At 41.0% G+C, this 13,272-nt stretch overlaps 1 protein-coding gene across 4 annotated transcripts; it reads left to right on the forward strand.

Annotated features, from left to right (window-relative positions):
- Positions 1 to 405: 405 nt before the first annotated feature.
- stmn1a (stathmin 1a) lies at positions 406 to 12,819 on the forward strand. 4 transcript variants are annotated; one of them, XM_061846977.1, is made up of 6 exons: positions 9,395 to 9,515; positions 10,046 to 10,105; positions 10,776 to 10,816; positions 10,889 to 11,061; positions 11,253 to 11,444; positions 11,514 to 12,819. In XM_061846977.1, the coding sequence occupies exons 3-6, from the start codon at positions 10,801 to 10,803 to the stop codon at positions 11,589 to 11,591; spliced, it is 459 nt and encodes a 152-aa protein (XP_061702961.1). In that variant the 5' UTR covers positions 9,395 to 9,515; positions 10,046 to 10,105; positions 10,776 to 10,800; the 3' UTR covers positions 11,592 to 12,819. The 4 variants fall into 4 exon arrangements, with proteins under 4 accessions (XP_061703045.1, XP_061703123.1, XP_061702882.1 ...); XM_061847061.1 differs by lacking the exons at positions 9,395 to 9,515; positions 10,046 to 10,105 and adding an exon at positions 406 to 489; XM_061847139.1 differs by lacking the exons at positions 9,395 to 9,515; positions 10,046 to 10,105 and adding an exon at positions 8,832 to 8,920.
- Positions 12,820 to 13,272: the final 453 nt, after the last annotated feature.

Here is a 13,272-nt window from a genome sequence, read left to right on the forward strand (position 1 = left end):
CCACATCGTAACCTGCAGGTTGGAGACATAGTGCTGCTGAAGCAGAGCCAGACACATCGCAACGAGTGGCCGATGGGGCTAGTCGTCTCCACCTTCCCAAGCAGTGATGGACAGGTCCGCAAAATTTAAGTCAGGACGTCGCAAGACAAAATAAAGACTTTCTCGAGGCCTTTCTCTGATGTTGTCTTGCTCCTGGCAAAAGAAAATCAAAGTTAAAGTACAGATGCTTTAGTGGCATTAGTGTCAGATGGGGAGTGTTCTGCCCCAAGTGTTTAATATGTTAAGAAGATCGATTTTATTAGAAAAGATCTGTTTGTGTTGGTAATTTTGAGAGTGCATTGCTGAGCTTTTATTTTGAAACTGTAGAATACAGGAAGTAGGAAGCGCTGAGCAGAGCGAAAAACGGTAAAAAGCATGTCAACAGTTGAAAGATGTAGCACGTTGAAATCAGCTTATTCCTGTGCATGAATCCGTCAGAAAGCAATGGCTGTGAGTAATTTATGTTCTTTACATGTTTTAGAAGTATTGTTAGTAACTTTAACAGTATCTTAGTGCATATTTGTGAGCTACACTGATTTAGTAACTGTACATGTGTTCATTCTCATGAGATAGCTAGCAACAGTATGTGTATCTGCTACTCACTTCACTAGAATGCTGTTGCTGTTTGTGCTTAGACTTACTGAATGTGAATGTTTAATTCATATACTAATGGAAGATGTTTATACTCCATACTGACATTGCAGTCTATTTAGTATGTTTTGTATTTCTTTTTCTAGTTTCACTCCATTTTCATTGTGTCACCCGACTTGACCTGTTAAGAAGTCATTAAAGGAGCAAGCATGCTCACTTCCTGGCTCTTGAAAAGGAGATTGGCTGGCTGTTTATTCATGTTAGCACTTTGGAAGCAAAACACATGAAGAGAACAGTACAATATATATATACTATAAATTCTTCTGGTGAACTCTTGTTGGAAGGAGGGCCTTTTGGGCTCCTTCCGCGTGTTCGTCCAATTCCAGGTTCGGTCAATAACTGGACTCCAGAGGCGTAAAATGTGACAAACACTTTGAAGGTGAATGAACAGAGCGCTTTGTGACACACAATGTGACACAGACAAAGGCTGTGTTCCGACACCGAGCGTGTGTGTGTGTGTGTGAAAGCAGAACAAAGCTTATATATGTAATGTTGGAACGCTGCCGTTGGCGGACAAGTCTTAAAACAGGATCTAACTGATTTGACTAGACACCCAAGGCCATTGGATCTGCAGAAAAACACCTCCGTTGTGGATGCTCACTCAAGGCAGGTCCCTGCTAAAAAACAACTCCGTTTTGGTTAGTCACACAAGGCTGAAGCCTGCTGTAAAAACAACTCAATTTAAAGCAGTTCCTGGAACCGAGTATTAGCGCAGGTTGCTGTCCTCACATAACCTTTCAGTCCCCCTTTTGGACTCGACAGAGCACGAAAATTTGATTTGGCAAAAAAAAATCCAATTTGTACAATCTGGTAATGAAAGCAATGACGATAACCCAATAGTGAAATTTTAGCATTCCCCTTTTGAGTTCAAGAGAACTCAACAACTTAACAGATCAATAAAGGTTGATTGACAGGAGTGGGTCAGTTGTCTTTTGCGATTGAGGGTGTGACAATGGCCAGCAACAAAAAAGGGCTGTTAAGCGTAATACAACTGGGCAAATTTTGATTCCTGGTGATTTGAAAATGCTGATGACGCAAGTGACTCCCCTCTCTCAGCTCGACGTCTGGGACACGTCTAATTGGATGCATTTTGCAACCTTTTCTTAAATTCGGAATACGCCGATTCCGCTGCGGTAGAATAAGGTAGCGGAATGTGTGTGACAGGTGGCTTGCCATTTCCCAACACAGAGACATTTGCCTCCTCGCAACCTTCACTGAAATTCCCATGCTTGACAATCTAGCCTTTTCCAACATACTCGACACCCTTTTCAATGACTCTTACTCTTCTGCCTCTAACAAACAACCCGGTTTTTTTTTTTTGTGGACCTTAAAATCAATTTAATATTTCAAGTGAATATACGTACAGCCAATAAAGTGAATTTTTTTCACCCAGAAGATTTAAAGTAGTCATTGAATCAACAGATAAACAGTTTTTCTCTTTCTCATAATTCCTCATCACAGACAGGAATATAGTTTGTATTGTAAAATCATTCATCCATGGCAAGATATGACATGCACAACAATTGAGATGTTTCAAGAAAATAAAGGCACATCCAAAGGTGAAAAAGAGAAAGAGATGTGACAAATATTGCTCTGAACAATATTTATTAAAGGCAGAAATCACTAAGTGCCCTGTTTTTCTTGCACAAAATGCTATTTTGTCCATTCTCGCCTGTAATTGACTATGAATCTTGTATCGATATTGGACTTGGAGTGCCTGCCGATTTTTTTTTTTTTTTTTTTTTTTAACATCACTCAAGTTTCTCCTTTTTCACCTCACAACACTTTCCCACTTCATTCATCAACATGACCAATGACGCTGCAGACGTCAAGGTTGGAAGCCAGCCATGCATACAACATTCCCCAACACACTCACAGAACTCTTTTTTCTTACTTTCTCTCTCACACTCAGGAAAGCCTTCCACACATACTTTCCAAGCATTTTTTTACTTGGTCACCAAGTGGAATTTTCTGATCATCATCTAGGATGATGCGTAAGTCAAACCATTCTTTCTCTCTTTTGAATTCCCCATCCATTCTGCCATTTCAGTGATCAATTGGTTGTGTAAAGTTGATTACTTTAATTGTCATGCTATTATATTATTTTATGCATATTATTTATTATTATTATTATTTTATTATTTATATATCTTATTTATATTATTATTGTATAATGGATCTAACTCTTGTTTTCCAAAACATTGGTACTCGAGCTGGTGCATTTTTCTTTACTACTTCACACCATAACGTGAGGAATTTTAAGACATCTAAGATTCTTCTGAAGAACAATGTTGCCTCTTACACCACAAAATTAGGAATTACTGTTTCTATGATTATCTAATAGAATGAAACCACCTCTATTTGCAGTATAACGTATCCGGTGTGATTTGTCTCTGTCCCCGACAGTTTACTGTTTCATTTCTCTCTTTCCCCGACAGGTTACTGTTTCTCTCTGTCCCTGACAGTTTACTCCACACACATTAAGTAGTTGGTTCGAGGAAATTGTGGGATCTCAGATTCCGTAAGGGAATGATACCGCCTCTTAAACACAAAACAGGACTTATTGATTCTAAAACTCACGAAAAGAGCGAATCCGCCTTTGTGCTAATTACAACACTTAATGTATTCGTTATTTATTTCTCTGTTTGTCTTTGTCACCACATTTACTTATGCGCTTTTATTCTCTTTACTTTCTGGCCATAACATCACATTTGACAGCCTCTTTTTCAATTTCAAACAATAGGAAGTGAAACCTTACCACACACTGGCCGACAGACAGAAATGAGATTGAGAAGAAAAATGTCTTCTTACCTTTGTCAATTATGCCGTGCCAAAATTTCTGCCTGTCGGTCCAATGGATGGTTCAAATGCAGCCCTATTGGGGCACAAACCAGTGCAATCTGGAGGCCGGTCCCAAGCCCGGATAAATGCAGAGGGTTGCGTCAGGAAGGGCATCCGGCGTAAAAACTGTGCCAAACAAATATGAGCGTTCATCGAAAGAATCCCATACCGGATCGGTCGTGGCCCGGGTTAAGAATGCCCGCCCCCGGCATTGCTAACCTGCAGGGCGTCGGTGGAAATTCAGTTCCTGTGGGTCGAAGACAAAGAAGAGGAGGAAAACGACCCGTCGTTAGAAGAAAAAGAGGAATGCACAGAACCTACAAGTGAGTGTAGGGACTTTGTTGGGACTATGACAGGAAAAGCTCAGGAGTTGGTTGACATGATGATTAGGAAAAAGATAGATATTCTGTGCATCCAAGAGAGCAGGTGGAATGGTAGTAAGGCTAGAAGTTTAGGAGCAGGGTTTAAATTATTCTACCACAGAGTAGATGGGAAGAGAAATGGAGTAGGGGTTATTTTAAAGGAAGAGCTGGCTAAGAATGTCTTCGAGGTGAAAAGAGTATCAGATTGAGTGATGAGACTAAAATTTGAAATTGAGGGTGTTATGTATAATGTGGTTAGCGGCTATTCCCCACAGGTAGGATGTTGAAAGAGAAATTCTGGAAGGAACTAGATGAGGTAGTTCTGAGCATCCCAGACAGTGAGAGAGTTGTGATTGGTGCAGATTGTAATGGACAAATTGGGAAAGGAAACAGGGACGATAAAGAAGTGATGGGTAAGTACGGCATCCAGGAAAGGAACTTTGAGGGACAGATGGTGGTGGACTTTGCAAAAAGGATGGAGATGGCTGTAGTGAACACTTATTTCCAGAAGAGGGAGGAACATATAGTCACCTACAAGAGCGGTGGTAGAAGCACGCTGGTGGATTATATTTTGTTCTGACGATGTAATCTGAAGGAGATTACTGACTGTAAAGTAGTTGTAGGGGAGAGTGTAGCTCGACAGCATAGGATGGTGGTGTGTAGAATGACTCTGGTGGTGGATAGGAAGATTAAGAAGACAAAGGTAGAGCAGAGAACCATGTGGTGGAAGCTGAGAAAGGAAGAATGTTGTGCGGCCTTTCGGAAAGAGGTGAGACAGGCTCTCGATGGACAGCAGAAGCTCCCGGAAGATTGGACTACGACAGCCAAGGTAATCAGAGAGACAGGCAGGAGAGTACTTGGTGTGTCTTTTGGTAGGAAAGGGGAGAAGGAGACTTGGTGGTGGAACCCCAAAATGCAGGGAGTCATACAAGGAAAGAGATTAGCGAAGAAGAAGTGGGACACTGAGAGGACTGAGGAGAGGCGAAAGGAGTACATCGAGATGCAACATAGGGCAAAGGTAGAGGTGGCAAAGGCTAAACAAGAGGCATATGAAGACATGTACAGCGGGTTGGACACGAAAGAAGGAGAAAAGGATCTCTACAGGTTGGCCAGACAGAGGGATAGAGATGGGAAGAATGTGCAGCAGGTAAGGGTGATTAAGGATAGAGATGGAAATGTGTTGACTGGTGCCAGTAGTGTGCTAAATATATGGAAATAATACTTTGAGAAGTTGATGAATGAAGAAAATGAGAGAGAAGGAAGAGTTGAAGAGGCAAGTGTGAAGGACCACGACGTGGCAATGATTAGTAAGGGGGAAGTCAGAAAGGCACTACAAAGGATGAAAAATGGAAAGGCAGTTGGTCCTGATGACATACCGGTGGAGGTGTGGAAGCAATTTGGAGAGATGGCTGTGGAGTTTTTGACCAATTTATTCAACAGAATACTAGCGGGTGAAAAGATGCCTGAAGAATTGAGGAAAAGTGTTCTAGTTCCCATTTTTAAGAACAAAGGGGATGTTCAGAGCTGTTGGAATTATAGAGGAATAAAGTTGATGAGCCACACAATGAAGTTATGGGATGCATTATTTGTTTTGAGGATGCTAGTGGAAAAGTCCAGAGAAGGTCAGAAGGAGCTACATTGTGTCTTTGTGGATCTAGAGAAAGCCTATGACAGAGTGCCAAGAGAGTAACTGTGGTACTGCATGCATAAGTCTGGTGTGGCAGAGAAGTATGTTAAAATAGTACACAACATGTATGATGGCAGAAGACCAATGGTGAGGTGTGCCTTAGGTGTGACAGAAGAATTTAAGGTGGAGGTGGGACTGCATCAGGGATCAGGTCTGAGCCACTTCCTGTTTTCAGTGGTAATGGATGGGCTGACAGATAAGTTTAGACTGGAATCCCCTTGGACCATGATGTTCGCAAATGATATTGTGATATGCAGTGAAAGCAGGGAGCATGCAGAGTAACAATTAGAAAGATGGAGACATCCACTGGACAGGAGAGGAATGAAGATTAACCGAAGTAAAACAGAATATATGTGTGTGAATGAGAAAGGTGGAGGGGGAAAAGTGAGGCTACAGGGAGAAGTGATAGTGAGGGTGGAGGACTTCAAATATTTAGGGTCAACAATCCAGAGCAATGGTGAGTGTGGTAAGGAAGTGAAGAAACAGGTCCAAGCAGGTTGGAACAGCTGGCGGAAGATGTCTGGTGTGTTATGTGACAGAAGAGTCTCTGGTAGATGAAGGGCAAAGTTTACAAAACAGTGGTGAGGCCGGCCATGATGTACGGATTATAGACGGTGGCACTGAAGAAACAACAGGAAACAGAACTGGAGGTAGCAGAAATGAAGATGTTGAGATTCTTGCTCAGAGTGAACAGGTTGGATAGGATGAGAAATGAGCTCATTAGAGGGACAGCCAAAGTTGGATGTTTTGGAGACAAGATTCGAGAGAGCAGACTTCGATTGTTTGGACATGTTCAGAGGCGAGAAAGTGAGTATACTGGTGGAAGGGTGCTGAGGAAGGAGCTGCAAGGCAAAAGAGCGAGAGGAAGACCAAAGAGAAGGTTGATGGATGTGGTGAGGGAAGACATGAGGGCAGTTGGGGTTAGAGAGGAAGATGCAGGAGATAGGCTAAGATGGAAAAAGATGACACGCTATGGCGACCCCTAACGGGACAAGCTGAAAGGAAAAGAAGAAGATATTACGGTAATGTGCACCCCCAACCTGAGTTCTCTGAGGTCCTCGGGGAGCTTGCATTTTACGATCGTTTGCGTCACATGCTTGTTGCTACGACGCCAAAGATCAGAAACGACTGCCCGTCAGTTTAACTTAAATTAAGAAAAAAAATGTCGACCACAATGGCTAGTTGTGCAGCTGCTTTTAAAAGAAATGTGTGTGCCTATCACCTTCTGCAACTCCAGAGTGGAAGAGAGTCCAACCCCTCCCAAGAGGACTGGCATCAGAGTCCACGCAATTTGTGGAGGTGAGCCTGACTATATCTAGTCGGAACCTATCGATCTCACACACCAACTCAGGCTCTTTCCCTGCCAAAGAGGTGATATTCTACTTCCCTAGAGCCGGAGCCAGGTTGCCAAGGTCCCTGCCTCTGACTACCACCTAGCTCACACTGGGCATGACTCCTTTGCCCCCTCCCACAGGTGGTGAGCCCATGTGAAGGGGGACCCACGTTACCCTTTCAGGCTCTGCTCATAGGTGCAGGCTCCGGCCACCTGCGCCTGCCTTCGATCCCCACCGACAGGCCTGGCTGCAGATTGAGTCCCTGGTTACTTGTCTCCATGGAAGTGAAAAGTAGAAACATATCTATTCCTCATCGCGGTGTATGACGCTGTGCTTTGTCTGGTCCCTCACCTCGGACCTTTTTGCCGTGGGTGACCCAACCAGGGTTGTGAAGCCCCAGACAACTTAGCTCCTAGGATCATTCGGACACACAAACCCCCAATCACGTTAAGATGATGACTCAAGGAGGGGCCTTTGCAAGATTGTAAGACAAAAAAACATTGAAAAAGTGTTCCGTGTGGCGGCACGGTGGATCGCTTGGTAAAGCATTGGCCTCACAGTTCTGAGAACCCGGGTTCAATCCTGGCTCCACCTGTGTGGAGTTTGCATGTTCTCCCCGTGCCTGCATGGGTTTTCTATGGGCTCTCCGGTTTCCTCCGACATCCCAAAAACATGCAACATTAATTGGACACTCTAAATTGCCCCTAGATAGATTGTGAGAGCGACTGTTTGTCTCTATGTGCCCTGCGATTGGATAGCAACCAGTTCAGGGTGTACCCCGCCTCCTGCCCGTTGACAGCTGGATCGGCTCCATCATTGCCAGTTTACCAATACGAATTGCGCCATGAATGTTACCTCATTGTATTTGTCTCAATTCAGTGTCTGTTGTCGTACTCAACATGTATGTTGTACTTGAGTGGCTCCAACTACTGGACACAAATTCCTTGTATGTTTTTGACATATTTGGCAAATAAAGTTGATTCTGATACACTTCGATAATAATCCCGCCTCTGTCATTGCAGTATTTTTTTTTTCCAATTGAAAGATTTTTGTATTTCAGTTTTATCATTTTTCTTTTATTTTAAGATGTGACTGTAATGAACCTTTATTTTTTTAAATGCCAGTGTTTGATTCTGGTTGCATTTCTGCAGATATTTTGTTGTGTTAAAAATAAACATGACTACACTCATGATCTGTGTTTTTGCTGACTTTTTAAAAATTAAATTTAGGTTTTTATGACATCATGTTAATGTCATGTCTTGCTCAATAGGTTCTTGTTTCCATCTCTTCTTGTCTACCCATTTCCTTATCCTCCAATACGCTCCTTCGAGCTTCTCGCATCTTGTCTAGGTGCTCCACCTTATCTAGTCAGTTCAGTTTTATTTCCCTACTTTTCACTGTCGTCATATCCCATGTTTCTTTAGTCCAGTAATTTTTCTTTGTGGTGTTTTGTTTCTGTTTGTTCATTTTAGATTACATTTTCATTTTTAGATGGTATTAATTTAGTGTTTATGACCATGATCCTTGTTTATCTTTTTAGTTTTGACATGAAATACCTCTTTGAGACTTCTGTACTGTCCCATTGCCTCTACACTTCCCTGTATTTGGATCCTCCACATGTTGGCTCCGTACCAATACCATAAAAATTCATTGCTAACAAGTACTGTACATAACTGAATTCAATCAGTTTAGTACAAATTGGTTATGCATCCAGCGGCACGGTGGTTCAGCTGGCAAAGCGTTGGCCTCACAGTTCTGAGGTCCTGGGTTCAATCCGGACCCACCTGTGTGGAGTTTGCATGTCCTCCCCATGCCTTTACTTCCTCCCACATCCCAAAAAATATGCAACATTAATTGGACACTCTCAATTGCCCCTAGGTGTGATTGTGAGTGCGTCTGTTTGTCTCGATGTGCCATGTGATTGGTTGGCAACCAGTTCAGGGTGTACCGCGCCTCCTGCCCGTTGACTGGGAGAGGCTCCAGCACTCCCTGCGGACCTCGCGTGGGTAAGCGGCAAAAAAATGGATAGATGGAGGGATGGTTATGTTTCCAATACATTTGGGGAGCGCAAATTTGTCAAAAATACACATGAGGGTTACAGCGCTAAAAGGGCTACTACTGTAAACAATTAAATTGCAAAGTTTCCAGCATACCTTAAATTCATATAAACAGTCTGGAATTATATTGAGTTAAAATTAACAAATACCCTGGATTTGATTAAATTACTTTAAATTTACATAATGGATTGGGGTTATCCTTATTAATTGTAAAATTAATTATTACTGTAGAAGAGGGTGAAATTATCAAGCAATGTCCCATTGATGGAATAACTGATCTTTAAGTGTTCCCTCCCTTACGAGTTTTTTTTAAACTTCCAGTTTGCTACATTAATCAGACGCAACCGATGTGCATTTTCAAATTAAGTACAATCAAAAGACTTTTTTTTGCGCATGCCTGCGCACACAATGAATCGGATCATCCAATGGCTGTTCCAACTGTATGACGACATTGGCTCTAACATACAATACGTGCGTGTGAGCTACCAGTGTCGGACTCGTCCGATTGTGGTGCAAGGTGGATGTGAAAATTTGTCACGCATTTGTAAGTACATTCGTGAATTTGCTTTCATAATGTTTGAAGAAATGTCGGAATTACGTTCATTGCATGTTCCCTCTATAGCCAAACATGTTATTTTGTGTTTTTGCTGCTAATTAATTGTCTGTGGCGTCCATCAGTGTTATGCGAGGAACGTTTAATTAAAACACAAATGTTGTTGTTCATAGAGGAGCATTTTATGAAGATTTCATTTTTTTGTCGTTATTGTGACCTGATTTATTCGTGATCGTGGATATTACAAAACCAGATTAGGTTGAATTGAAACCGTCAAATGTGAATATATAAATGTCGACAATAAAGATGAGCGTAAGCGACCATGTTCACGTTATCACTGTCGCCACGGGAAAGTAAGCAACTTGTTTATCCTATAAACTGCATAAACCGTCTTTGTTTGCTGCCGCTTTTCTCAACGCCACCAAGGGGTCTTTGTTTGATGGTGATCACGCCTGTGCAACCGAGTGAGAGAAAGAGGGTGGAGATACTGTAGATTAACATAATCCAACATTGTTGTTCAGGCCACGCCAAAAACCGTTCTGGAAATGGATTAACAGACGGAGGACCAGGGGCGTCAACCGGTATTCCACCGCATTATTTTTGTGATAAGGCCATGATAAGAAATTGACCTGAAATTACATTGATATTCATAACTAACTTTTTTCTGCTCCCCTAAGACATCCATTGTGCCTCTCTCTCTCTCTGTCTCTCTCTCTCTCTCTCTCTCTCTCTCTCTCTCTCTCTCTCTCTCTCTCTATATATATATATATATATATATATATATACATATATATATATATACATTTTAATTGTAGTGTGAGAACTGGAGTGTTCACCTTCATCCTTCACTCCCCGAAACATTTAATCACTGATTCACTGTTATGTTCTCCACCCCACCTTTCTCTGAGTTTGGGTATCGTTTTCTTAAATTCTTAATTATGCATGGTATCGTTTGTATATTCCTCCAAAACCCTCATGAATAGAGAAAACTGTCAACACATAATTTATCCACACTTTTCATGTATACTTCATCTTAGAAAATAAAATAAAATGGCACTGAATGTGGATGATGGCAGATGCCCAGGACCTTTTTTTGTGTGTGGATGGGTGGTGGTTGGTTGCAGTTTTGTAGGAAGCCTTGAGGTGTCATTACTGAGCAGTATTTTAAGATTTGCTGGTTTGTCTCCAGTCTTGCAAAGTGAGTGATTAAATGAAATAATCTCCACATTTTCTTTATTTGCTTCTTTTTAGATAAATCAAGAGTCATAGTTTTAACATGGCAGCCCCTGAAGGTAAATATATCAGTCAATATTATTAATAATAATACTTTTTGACTTGCTGATTTTATTTAACATCCTCTGTAGATATCCAGGTCAAAGAGCTTGACAAGCGAGCCTCTGGCCAGGCCTTTGAGGTTATTCTTGGTGCACCTACGCCTGATACTAAGGGTGACTTCCCCTTGGCCCCTCCAAAGAAAAAGGATGTCTCACTGGAGGAAATTCAGAGGAAGCTGGATGCTGCAGAAGAACGACGCAAGGTAGAAGTTGCTTAGTCATTTTAGTTTCTGAATTTTACATTTTCCCAGGGCAATGTAAAAAACGAGAGAATAATATTCTTCAAAATGTATTCAAACATTCTATTATCAATATACTCACTGAATGGTGATTTATTTGGAAAGCAACTTCCTTCATGTGTGACTTGGGAATGACATTTCCATTTTTTTTCCAGAGCCACGAAGCTGAAGTTTTGAAACATTTGGCAGAAAAACGTGAGCATGAAAAAGAAGTGCTGCAGAAAGCTATGGAAGAGAACAACAATTTCAGCAAGATGGCTGAGGAGAAACTGAATCAAAAAATGGAAGCCAACAAAGGGAAACGCACTGCAATTATGGCAGCAATGAATGAAAAGTTCAAGGAGAAAGTAATTGTCATATTTTGAGAAATTTTCTCCACCTGGGTTTTGGGATTCATTTTGTTTTTCTCTTGATAGGACAAAAAATTTGAGGAGGTGCGAAAAAACAAGGAAACCAATCAAAACAACCTGGAAGAAGATACTTCTGAAGACTGAGTGGCTCAGAAGAGTAGAACTATATGTGAATGCAATGTAATTTCTGTATTTGTGTATTGTTTTTTGTCAATTTTTATTTTCGTCGATGTTAGCCAGTATTTGTGCCCTTCCCACTTGAAGTAACAAAATATATCTATATTTTTAATTTTCAAGATATAAGCGTAATTGTGCTTATTTTGACAAGCTATCAACTTCAACGCCCAGTTTAGTAACGTTTTAGTATTAAAATGTATTTAACATACTTTCATACTCATCTTAAACCTAATAACTCCATGTGGTTTTGAGAAGGTTTGAAGTCTCTGTTTACTTTTTATTATAAATGGTGGTAAAGTAGCACACCTTCTCAAGAAGGAAAAATGTGTTTGACAAAGCTTGGTGCAGATTTCTTACACCTTTTGTAGATTCTGTATTTTGCTAAGTATTGGTGTAAATTGATGCTGTCATGAGCAATGAATGCCTTAGTTGGTTGTGGAGTTTGCATGTTCTTCATGTGCCTGCATGGGTTTTCTCCAGGTACTGCTGTTTCCGAGTACATTCAAACAGCATATAGGTTAATTTAAGACTCTAAATTGTCTGAAGGATTGAATGGTCATCTATATAGGCAACTGTGCCATGTATTTGGCTGGTGGCCAGTTAAGGGTCTACTCATCCTGCCCGAAGTCAGCTAGAACAGGCTCCAACACACCCTAGTGAGGATAACCTGTTCAGAGAATGGACACATGGAAGTTAAAGAGCAATACATCTATCTAAATTATATGAGTGACTTTTCCATTAGTTGTGGAATTAACTAAAGTCTGTTGACAAGTATTTACTAGCTGCATGTTATCTCTGTCACACTTTTGAAATATACTATTTTCACTGATCTATTTCCTGTTCTGTTAATTTTCGCTAGCTTTCAGCCCTCACTTTTTTGTGTTACTATTTTCTGTACTTCTGAATTCATTATTTTTTAATTATTGGTGGAGAAATTACACTTAACTCAGTAGAGATCCAGGTAAAATATTATGTACACCTATAAATTTATAGTCCTTATTGAAATAATGGAACAGCAGCCATTAATGTCTAAACCACTGGCAATAAAAATAAGTACACACTAAATGAAACTGTTCAAACTGGAGTCTCAGCTGCTTTAGCAAAGCACTGGTTGTCTTGAAGGCGTTTTAGGGTCTTTATCAGATTGGAATGTGACCTAATTACAAGATAGGGAGGGGATCATTATCTGATTCATTTTGCCACAGTTTGTTGGCAGTGGCACCAGTTTGTGTTGGAGCATCGGTTTCCTCTACAGTTTGGACGTTGCCATCATTGGTTAGTGTTGATGACAGATGTGGCTTTGGAAGCCTAGCCGAGATGGTAAAATAGTTGGGGGCTGAAGTTAGTTAGTATAATGGGTGGTGGAGGGGGTTGATTACATTTTTCAAGTCTTATATTACGTATCAGGTATCTTGTATAAGATACAGTATGTATTTCTCTGAAAACTCCAGCATGGTGCATGCTATCCTTAATATGGATAGAATATCACTTCCATAGATATACAACCACAAGTAGTAGCCTTGGGTGGTTGACCATTTGCAGACCTAGCTGCCATTTTGAACCGAGACTCCCTGGTCGTTTCTTGTTTTCAGGTTCGCATAATTCTCCAGTAAATTGATTTGAATTTGTTCAACTTTCTTATTTTGAG

This window comes from Syngnathoides biaculeatus, chromosome 1 (assembly GCF_019802595.1).
Source record: "Syngnathoides biaculeatus isolate LvHL_M chromosome 1, ASM1980259v1, whole genome shotgun sequence".
Classification (NCBI taxonomy): domain Eukaryota; kingdom Metazoa; phylum Chordata; class Actinopteri; order Syngnathiformes; family Syngnathidae; genus Syngnathoides; species Syngnathoides biaculeatus.